Source organism: Lipotes vexillifer, unplaced genomic scaffold, assembly GCF_000442215.2.
Source record: "Lipotes vexillifer unplaced genomic scaffold, Lipotes_vexillifer_v1.1 scaffold394, whole genome shotgun sequence".
Lineage (NCBI taxonomy): Eukaryota > Metazoa > Chordata > Mammalia > Artiodactyla > Lipotidae > Lipotes > Lipotes vexillifer.
The window spans coordinates 2,939,328-2,950,405 of NW_006791731.1; the positions used below are offsets into that span (position 1 = coordinate 2,939,328).

General features: G+C 44.2%; 1 protein-coding gene across 1 annotated transcript in view; it reads left to right on the plus strand.

Moving 5' to 3' along the window:
• PTK2 (protein tyrosine kinase 2) overlaps positions 1-11,078 on the plus strand; it is a 167,018-nt gene that overhangs the window by 62,746 nt on the left and 93,194 nt on the right. The window contains exons 9-11 of the mRNA XM_007464627.1: positions 3,634-3,741; positions 5,440-5,557; positions 10,832-10,862. Of these exons, the coding sequence (XP_007464689.1) occupies positions 3,634-3,741; positions 5,440-5,557; positions 10,832-10,862 (257 nt within the window). The remainder of the gene's footprint in view (positions 1-3,633; positions 3,742-5,439; positions 5,558-10,831; positions 10,863-11,078) is intronic.

Consider the following 11,078-nt stretch of genomic DNA (forward strand, 5'->3'; position numbering starts at 1 on the left):
GGTTCGTGCCCCGGTCCAGGAAGATCCCACATGCCGCGGAGCGGCTGGGCCCGTGAGCCATGGCCGCTGAGCCTGCGCATCCGGAGCCTGTGCTTTGCAACGGGAGAGGCCACAGCAGTGAGAGGCCCACGTACCGCAAAAAAAAAAAAAAAAACAAGTGTGTCATCATTCAGGATAATTTTTGATGTTGGGTTTTAGTAATGTATCTTTTTTTAAAAAAACAATATTTATTTATTTGGTTGTGTGAGGTCTTAGTTGCAGCACATGGGCTCCTTACTTGCAGCATGTGAACTCTTAGTTGCAGCATGCGTGTGGGATCTAGTTCCCTGACCAGGGATCGAACCCGGGCCCCCTGCATTGGGGGTGCAGAGTGTTATCCACTGCGCCACCAGGAAAGTCCCTTTAGTAAAGTATCTTTCATGTTTTTAAATTATGCCTTTCTTTGCTTAGAATTTTTATTAGGAGTGGCTACTAAATTTAACTGAAGTCTTTTTCAGCCTTAATGATACGATCCTGGTTTTCTCTCTTTTAATTTGTTATTATTTTATATTATCTTGATTAGATGTGCTGATATTGAGCCATTTAATAACTCCTACTTGGTTATGCTATATTATTCTTTTGAAATAGTGATTTATTATATTTGCTAATATATAGAATTTTTGCAACTATTTATAAGTGAAATCAGTCTAGTCTTTTCTTTTTATATTAGCTCTATGAGGACATGAAGTTACACTGATTTTATCAGGCGAATTAGGGGGCTTTTCATCATTTTGTGGCCTGAAATATTTTAAGTCAAGGTAGAGTTGTGTGTTCTGTGAAGGCGGATAGAATCAATCTATGTAACCACATGGTGCCTTTTTCAATGGTGGGTGTTTAACCATTTTTTCAACCTCTCCAGTAGTAATAGATCTATTCAGGTTTTCCATTTCTTGTGTCAGTTTTGATAATTCATACTGTTAGCGTCTCATCTGCTTGTCTACATTTTTAAATTGTTGCCATGAAGTTGCATCTCGTGATACTCTTACTATCTTTCCAGTAACTTTATTTCTGTATCGTTTCTCAGTCCTAAGCTTGTCTGTTTGGATTTGTCTCTTCTTTTCAGATTTGCAAAGGATTTACTTCAGCTGCTTTTGAAGGGCAGGCTTAGCGGTTAGGGTTATAGCATTAATCTATTTGTCTTCATTAATTTCAGTATTTGTCTTCACAGATTTCCTTTTCCTAATATCTTTTGGTTATTTTTCTTCTTTTCTTCTGCTGTTCCCTTTAAGTACTTCTTTAAAATTTATTCTTATGTGGCCGACCTTGAGGGGTAATGTCAGAATGAGGCAGAAAAACAGTGGGTGAAAAGAAGGATTAAAAAATAAGTTAAATACAATAATTTCCATAACTCAACTTTCTTTTTGTGCTTTGGAAATTTTTTTAAATTGTAAGATGCCAGTAATGGGAATATTTTAATATAACCATTTACTGAAACTAATTGAGATATTTCTCATTTCATGTGTCACCACTGACTTAATGATATTTGGTTCCCAGTGTGTTAGAAGGAGCCTCAGGCCTCCTCTGTGACAGTGTATGTATCTTGTGCCAGCAGCTCAAACATCAGACTAGCATTGCCCTCGGTGATGTCCTTTTCCAAAATGGTGAGCAACTCATAGTAACATTCCAAAGACAGGGAGGTGTAATATTCCCTGAATTACACCTAAGTTGCATTCCTGGAAAATTCCATGCAGAGCATACTTTGTGTTTTAAAATAGATGTGGGTTCTAGAATCAGATTTTTCACCAGCATGAATAAACACCAGGTTATTTGAAAGCCATTCAGGACACAAGACAGTTTTTCACCATGTGGGAATTTCCTGCACATTATATGGCCTCTCACAGCCCTGGTCCTCATTCATGTTCCTCATTCTTTGATCAGCTGAAAACAACCCCCAGGGAATGGCCCTGCCCCAGTGAGACCAGAGCACATCCCATCAAGACGAGGTCCTGGTGGTGGGGAATTAGGTCAGAGAGGCAGGCAGAGGTCAGATCGTGTGGGTGTTTGATTCCTTTTGGCTAGCATTGTACCGTTTTTTACAGGGGACTTAATAGGACCAGATTTACATTTTAAAATACCTCCCTGGCTTCCGGGGGCTGTCTGTGTAGAGGACGAACACGGATGAAGGGACACTGGCTGGGAAACAATTGCAGGACGGATTCTGAGCACCGTGCAAGACGGTGGCTTGTACTGGAGTGGTGGCCGTGGGGATGGAGGGAAAACGCACGGATTCTGGGTGTTGGGAGCTGGGCTGGATGTGGGGTAAGGGAGGGAGGGAGTCAGTAATCGTGCCTTCATATTTCCACTCAGGAACCAGGTTGAATGGTCGTACTTTTGTTGAAGTGAGGAAGACTGGAGGGGGAAGGTGTTTTGAGGGGGGGGTCCCGATGGCTGTGCTGGGTGTGCGGGCAGTCCCTCTCCAATGTCCACACGAGGATGTCACGTAGGGAGTGGGAAGCTTGAGTCCAAGCTCAGGACTGGAGATGGCACTTGTGCCACAGGACTGGATGGCGTTCTCCGGGCAGGCCGGGCACAGAGCCCTGTGGCCCTTGAACGCTTGTGGGTTGAGTAGGGGAGAAGCCAGGAGACGGAAAGAGAGCCAGGGAGGGAGGGGGAAAGCCCGTGAGGACAGAGGCCAAGAGAGCGCCGGGCGTGGGGGCCGTGCTGTGTGCTGCCCCGGGGATGGAGGACTGCCCGTGGGCGTCCGTGCGGGGGCCCTGAGAGCACAGCTGTGCCTGAGAGCAGTGCTGCAGAGACGCTTCCCTGTGAAGGGGCGCAGGGTCGGAGTCCCCTTCTGAACCGTAATTCCGGCTCAGTCCCAGTGGCATAATCTGTGCTGAGTGGGGCACTTGGCAAGGAGGGGCTGATACCTGTGATGTTTTAAGAGAAAGAGGTCCTAACTAGGCCGATTGTTTTGGGTAAGCCTATAGGAATCGTCTCACGCAAACCGGTCGTTGTCATGAAGTGGTAGAGGCTGAAAGACGGATGGGCGTATTTTGTCTGCATCAGAAAAAGGAGTTTACCTCTTGGGAAAATGAACAGTGTCCTCTTGGCCTGTCTGTGTGGGCAGGGCCCTTTGGATACCCAGTGTCTCCTGAGCACTGTTACACTCAGGAACTTCAGAACGTTTCAGAGACTTGTTCTAGCTCAGGGTGCTTTGGGAGTGGGAACAGGTCCCTCTCTCTGTGAGAAGTGGAGCAGAATGTTCCCTTAGGCCAAGAATTTCGCACGGTTCCCCCCAGGCCAGAGGGTGGGTCAGGTCGGGGACTCCCTTCTTCCTTTCTCTGTCATGTGTCGTGTGGGACTGGTGACCACTTGTGCAGCTCCTGAGGATGGAGTGCCCCTCGGCCGTCAGGAGCACAGAGAGCAGACACATCCCTGACCGTGAAGTGAGCAGGTGGCCCTAGCAGGTCCATGACTGCTCCTCAGAGGGAGAATGGCCCCCCAGGAGACATGGCCAGTTGGTTTCCTCAGACATCCCGTCTAGGGAGGTGTCCTCAGGAGGATGAGGTGGGCTTGGGACTGTGAGGACTGCACAGAATAGTTCACATGAGTCTTGCATCTGTGGTCCAGAGCGTTTGCCTTTTCTTCCCAAAGCCCACGCACCTGGCCGACTTCAATCAAGTGCAGACCATTCAGTACTCAAACAGCGAAGACAAGGACAGGAAAGGGACGCTGCAGCTGAAGATTGCAGGAGCGCCTGAGGTAAGGAGGGCTCACGTGCATCACGATGGGAAGACGAAAATAAAGCGCTGTTGTAGAAATGATGATTGTTTCTGGATGCAGGTGAAGTATTCATGGCTCATCAGAATCACAGCTTTCTCTAATGTAATAAGCGTTACATTACAAGTAATAATGATTAAATGCCCTCAAGAATAGAAAACAGGTTTAAAAATTAATGGAGCCTTATTGTGGAGATGCTGGAAGATTATCATGAATTACCAAGAAAATCAACCTCTTAGAATCATATAAATTCTGTAAACTATGTTACAGTGTTATTTCCCAGACTGTGCAGTATGTGACATTCTCTGGGGGGTAATAATTAGGAAAATAACCGCGGCAGCAGCTGGTACTTTCTGCCACATATGTCCCCACTGTCCGACACTTAACACAGAAGCCAAGGGCAACAAACGGCATCCTCAGAACCCAGCAGAAGAGGCACTTTGAGATACTTTGGTTACCCCCAGTCTGTAGATGAGGGAACCAAGCACAGGATGGTGGCCACGGTCCTAGTAGGTGGTAGACATGGAGTTCATCCCAGACAGTCTGGACCCGGAGCCTCTTCTTAATCAGCGTGTGGTGTGGAAAGTAAAGGCAGGCCTGGCACGAGAAATGAACATTTGGCAAATACTGCATAAGGTGACCTTTCTGAAAGACGAACAGAGAATACTCTGCAGAAGGAAGAGTCTGCACAGCCTGGCGGCACACGCAGGCTTACTCGTGGGTGAAGCCTGTTCTGGGAGCTCACCTGGCCCCACTCGCACACCTGGGCTCTGCTCTGCTGCAGCCTCTGCTGGGATGGTTTGTTTTTGGTGCTCCTCACGCCTTCTTGTTCCTACTGCCTTGGGATCGCGGCATTTCTAGGCTCCAGGCAGTTGATTCTCAGAATTAAACAAATGATGCCATGAAATATTGAAACCATATTGCAAATTGAAATTTCGTGAAAATATCTCGGTAATTTCTTGTTTGAACCATGATTTTCAGGCTGTGCTCCTTTCTGTTTGCTACCCTCAGATAATACTTAGGATAATGCAGGTGAGATAAGTTGTCCCTTTGGAAGGAGGTTATGAAGACGACACGAGTTAGGACATACTTGTGTTTGAAAGTAAAATACAGCTTTGATTATCTCCTGGATAACATTTAATGATAGGTTTTTTAGGAAATTTACCATAATTGCATGTTTAATTTGAAAAGTATGGTTTCTGAGCTCTTAGGCAGAACACGCTATGCATGCTCAAAATGATGAAATTCCACTAATTTTCTTTAATGTCAGAAAAATTACGATGGATGGTTGATAAAAATTTACTCCACATTTGTCTAGTTTCTAAACTAAGCTCTACTTTAGCTTACTAATTTTCTAAATTCTTTTCTTAATTAGAGCGTGCCTAAGGGACCAGACATTCTGAAGGGAAGTGGTTTTTTCACCTCTTTTTTGTTCTAGAAAGGGAGTCTCGGTTTAAGTGATTTTTCTTTTTTTTGCCTGGGTTTGCCTTCTGTCACATATTCTAGGAATAACATCCTTAAATATCAAACTTCCTTTTTCACTCAAACCTTATGACAGATCTTGTTTCGCTCCCACTCTGTGTTCAAGTGTATCTAGAGATCTGATGTCATAGTGCAGCTGTCCCTTTGATTACTGGAAAGAACAATAACGGCTCTCTCTGGGTCTTCTCCCCTGTCCAGCCTCTGACGGTGACAGCACCGTCCCTGACCATTGCCGAGAACATGGCCGACCTGATAGATGGGTACTGCCGGCTGGTGCACGGAGCCACGCAGTCTTTCATCATCAGGCCTCAGAAAGGTGAGCTCTCCTTCTGTTCCAGCGCTCCCTCTGAATCGTTAGCCGAGCTCACCCCACAGCCTGTAGTCCTTTTAGATCGCTCTGTGAAAGTGAAGAGTGAATGAATAATTCAGCCCAGTGGATCTGTATTCTTGCTTTTCTAGGGAAGTGATCCAGCTCACAGCCTAAGAGCTGGGTTTGGACAGAGCTTAAAGGAAACATTGTGCTTAGACCCTTTTGTTTTGAGCAACATACTTAATGTATTTTCTAGGTTACCATTAGCGTTTTTAAATAAACTTTTGGGATTATGTTCTGGGTCATTTTTTTTTTTTTAAGTCTCTTGTAACTCATGATAAATAAAGTCTCTTTCCTATTTTTTCTCATAGATCTCAAAAGCTTAGAGTAGTAGTTCTAAGCATGATGTGATGAACCTTAGAAACATGACTGTGTCTCTTTCGCCTTTCGCAAGGCAGTAAGATGGGGTGTTTCAGAGGATTTGGATTTCTGAAATAAAGCAGGAAAAAATTGGACTTTGGAATTGTATTGACCTATGGGTTCAAATCATGAGTGCATGCCATCTGCAAAGTACTTAACTTTCTGTGCCTCAGTTCCGTCCCACAAGACACGAAGAGTGGTCCCTGTCTTGTGTAGTGGGGGGGGGGGACGGCCTCGTGTGTAGGTGGCTTGCGGCCGTGCTGGCACGTACAGCGTCAGAAACTTCAGTGTCGCTGTCGTTGCAACGCTGCTGCTAGTTTCAGTGTGATCTTGACGCACTGGATGAGCCTTGGCTTGGAGATTCCTCGTCCATAACGGAAGAATGGTACCTACTTTATAGCGTGGTAGGGGGGGGGTCCACAGTAGTCCCCGTCAAGCAGGCAGCCAGCTCCGTGGCAGGTGGACACAGGATCCCTGCCAGCACTCCCCTCTGTGGGTAGGACGATCCCTGGAGGGAGTTGGGGACGACTGAGCGGTGAGCGAATGGGGAAGTGTATGTGGAGACACACAAGGGAAGCAGATGACGAAAGCCCTGAGCTCCAAGTGTAGACACAGCAGAGGGCCCTGCCTGCCCAGCAGTCGAGTTCTCTGTGCTGACAGCAGGTGGAGGGCGTTGAGGGAGGGTGTGAAGCAGAGGCATCATTGGAACCTTTGTTTAAAAGTTAGTGTTAGGGTGTTGTGCTCTGAAAACGGTATCTATAAAGCCATGAACCAAAAGACCAGTAAGTGCATGGATTCCAGGATGTGGCTAATCTAGCAAAAATGTTTTTCCCACTATAAAGCCTCTTCATTTATTTTTTTCTGAAAATATAGTGTGTATCATAGCTTTCTTTATGTAATGAAGTTGCTTTTAGAAATATGTAAAGGCTACTCTCAGTCAAAATTTTTGCATCCGTGAGCTTTGAGTTTTCATTTTGTGCTTTAAATGGGGGTATGTACCTTGCAAACATTTAAATGTTTTGGGAAAGTTGCTTCATATAAAGATAGTATTCTATGAAAAATGTTAAATGTGCCATAGCACCTATCTTCTTTTTAGTGAATAATTTTTAAATTTCATCCTGATTTACCAAAATGTTCTTCATTAATTTGTTGGTGCACAAAAAAATAACATTCAGACATTACACATTAAATGTTTGAAGCTTTAACATCTTCCTGTGTTGGATTTTAATTGGCTTTTTTTCCCCTCTAGGGAGAAACATTTTGATATCAAATCTCATTAAATGAGATGCATTAAATTCTTCATTCATATGAAAACAGCATAAATGGAAATGCTTCTCATAAAAACCTAGTAGGGCATTGGTTGTTACCAATTTTATGTTGTCTTTATAGAATTAATTATTGAGTCTGATAATTTATTTACTTTATTTTAAATCACAGCATATGTACTTATTACATGGCTGTTTTATAATAGATACCTAAAGTGAGGTTATATTGCCTAATTGAAATAATATTTTAAGTCAAATGTTTTAATGGATTATAGTCAGAAATACGTGGACAAGAGCACATGTGCATTTTTTAATTTAGTTTTTTTTTAATTTCAAATAAATGTGAAACATGTTTCCACAACTCTAATGTACCATTTTCCTGGTATGTACTTTAAGTAACGATTATGTACGTACCCATTTGTCCTCTCTAGACTGTAAGCTGCTTAATGGTAAGGAGCATGTACACGTTTGCGAGTGTTAACAGTTACCATGACGTGTGAGTTCTACACCTGAGGTCTGATGTGCCCAGATGCACTTTGTTAACTCTGTGATCCACCATAATTGCTTTGAATTTAGAAAGTGTTTTTAAAGGTGGTATCATTGGGGCAGAAAACTAAGAGTCACAAGTCCGATGCCCTGAACCAGGTTCCAGCAGAGTCTCTGTGTGACCTTGGCCCTTACCGTGGGGCGTTATCTGACCTTTCCTTTACTTGCAAGAAAGCTCAGTAGCAATTTTTCAATCTTAGTAAAATTCTCCTCAGAGGAAGGAGTTGTGCGAATCAGCGTCATAATTTCATCTTTCTCAAGGAGGGTTTCTGTACGGAGGATGATGGTAAATACTGCACACTGTGAGGGTGGGGCTGCTCCTAAGCCTGACCCAGAACCCAGAAGGCACGGAGAGCAAATCTCTAGAGTTCATCAGTGCATAAGTACGAAAGCGCTTCTACTAGTCAAAGAAATGCTTTTTAAAGCCGTGACACAGAAGGGGAAACATCTGTAATACATACAATAAAGAATTAAAATCTCTTATTTTTCAAGTGTTCTTCTAGCTCATTGAATAAGAGGGTAGAAATGGGCACCTGCAGAAGAACGGACATACACTGTCCGGTAAAAGCTCATGGACACAGACACTGACAGATGGCATTCTGGGTCTGTCAACCTGTTGTTAGATGGGTGGAAAGACCGTGATACCCATTCTTGGTGGGGCTGTTGCGAGGTGCCCTCCACACTCCACTGTGTCGGCGTGAGTTGGGACAGTGCTTTCGCTTGCTCCTGGCACTGCCGGCCCCTCCTGGAAACAGCGGCACAGGACCACTGATGCGACGCCCCTGCTGCACTGTCTTCGGTAGCACAAAGTGTGGAAATGACCCCGGTGTCTACGGGGGTGGAGCTAGTAGCTAATAAGGGAGTGTGAGATGCCGTGCAGCTGTTTGAAAAGACGAGCTGGCCCTGTTTCCGTGCTGAAACCTACATGCCAAACCTGTGTGTGTTTATAAGCATACAAGGAGTCTGGTAGTCTGGAAAGTTAAGTGTGGACAGTGAATACCCCTACGGAAGGTGGAATTGTATGTGAAGGTGGGGGGAGGGCTTCAACTTGTCTACTTTTTTTTGTCTACATTATAGACCTTTATGATTTAGATTTGTTACAGTGAATCTGTATTGATTATTTAATTAAAAAACAATAGATAAAAAATTTATTCAAAAATTAAAGGCCTCAGTTCTAAAAATGAAAATAAAAATGTGGCTTAATACAAAGATACATCCTTAATCCTAAGGAATTTATGCTGAGAAATAAGAGACCACATGAATGCCATGAGAAAGCATATGTTACTCATTCAACTTATAAATTTAAAGCAGTGTCAAAAGTTAGCTCCTAGAATTGGGCATTTTAGTTGGTGAGCGCTTAGGGATTTTTATAATGCTGCTGCTTATCGCATCTGTTGCCATTTCTCTCAGTGTTCTGCTACGTTCTTGTTTCCTGAAAATTGACTCTCTTAGGCTCCTTCAGTTGTTAATCGCCTCATTTTCAGCCTTCTTCCTACTCCTGCCCAGCTTCTTATAAAGTCTGTATTAACCAAATAGTTCATAATCTGGTTCCTTTTTCTCTCCAAGGAAGTAGAAGTTTCAACAGAGAGAGTAAAACAGCTAGAAATCACACTGACATGTCATTTGAAAGCCCATATGATTAATTGACAGTGTTGAGTGTGGGTAAGGTGGTGGTGGTAGCATCCATGGGGTAATAAACTAATGATAGGATTTTCCAGTTATTCTAAGTTTGGTCTTCATGGTGTAACGTGGTTATTTTGCTTGAAATTTGGATGTCAAAAAGTCATAGTAAGGAAATTTGGATGAAGTTTCTGCAGTGTATTGGGTATTATGCAGCGGCTGTGAGTGCCAGGTCCTCTGCCGGTGTTGGGGGTGGCCTGTGGGCAGGTCAAGTCTGACCTTCTAAGTCGTCTGATACGTGGGAAGCACTCTGCTAATGCAGCAGAAGCACAGGAAGGCCATCCAGAGCCACTTGGGGTGTTTCAGGAAGGGCTCCTTTGAGGAGGTTGAGCTTGAATTGAGCTTTGAAAGATTGAGGGATGATGCTTCCACCAGAAGGAAGAGAATCTTTAAAGAGATGGAATGTGTGAAGGCATCATGCTGTGTTCAGGGCCATACGGGACTGGGACCGTCCTGGGGGATAGGAGGAGGGACAGGAGACCTGGACAAGGGTAATCCGTGGCCTGGGGAGCGAGGGGACTGGTGGGATGGGTTTACCACCAGATTCATCCAGATAAAAGAGATTAAACCAGGGGGCTCCATGCTTCCTGGTTCACTAATGAAGGGGAGGGAGCACATCTCCCCAGCCACTGAGCAGAGCTTCCCTGTGATGCGCTGGCCAGAGCCCAGCTGTGACTGGGGAGTCTGCCACCGTCATGAGGGCCTCAGCACCTCCCGAAGTCGAGTCCACAGGACACTTCAGGCCACGCCTCTGAGGCTGCTGGGCCCCTTGGCTGCCCCTGTTCCTCCAGGAACACAACCTGTGGGTTTGTTTCCTTTGGATTTCTGTGTGTCCTGCACAGGTTTGTTTTTTGTTTTTTAAAGAAGATGTTGGGGGTAGGAGTTTCTTTCTTTCTTTCTTTTTGCTGTGTTGGGTCTTCGTTTCTGCGCGAGGGCTTTCTCTGGTTGTGGCAAACGGGGGCCTCTCACCATCGCGGCCTCTCTTGTTGCGGAGCTCAGTCCTGCACAGGTTTTGGCGTTGCCGCAGGACGTTCAGTCTTTGGTAAAGAATGTTGGCTTTTGATGATGAGAAAATCTTCTTCTAGAGCCTCCTGGGAAGAATATCTTCCATCAGTTTACCCCTTAGCGTTTGGTTTTGATTGGCAATACCTTTTATATAGTCTGCACCTGCAGGCAGTGTATATTTGCCATAAATACTGAAAATAAAGCCATGGAAACCTAAGATAGATAGGCAGTATACCAACTTCATTTTAAAGGGTTATTGCTAAAATTCTGAAATAAGACTCATCTTCTTTCTCTGATTTCTATACATAATCTTCTCAAAAGGAATAGAAGGAATCTCATCTCTCTCTTTCTGTTTTTTCCCCAGAAGGTGAACGGGCTTTGCCATCGATACCAAAGTAAGTACTGCTTTGTGTGTCTTGTTATTCCTGTGCATTAGAAACTGGGAGGAAATCACTATGCTTTATTATCCATTTGCCTGAGTAATCAAATTTCTACATATATGATTAGGAAACTAGAAAACAAATGTTTCCAGAAAGAAATCAAATCAATTTTAAATCATGTATTTAGGTTTAATCAAAATGTACAATGAATTTTCCCTTTAAGTTCAGCAG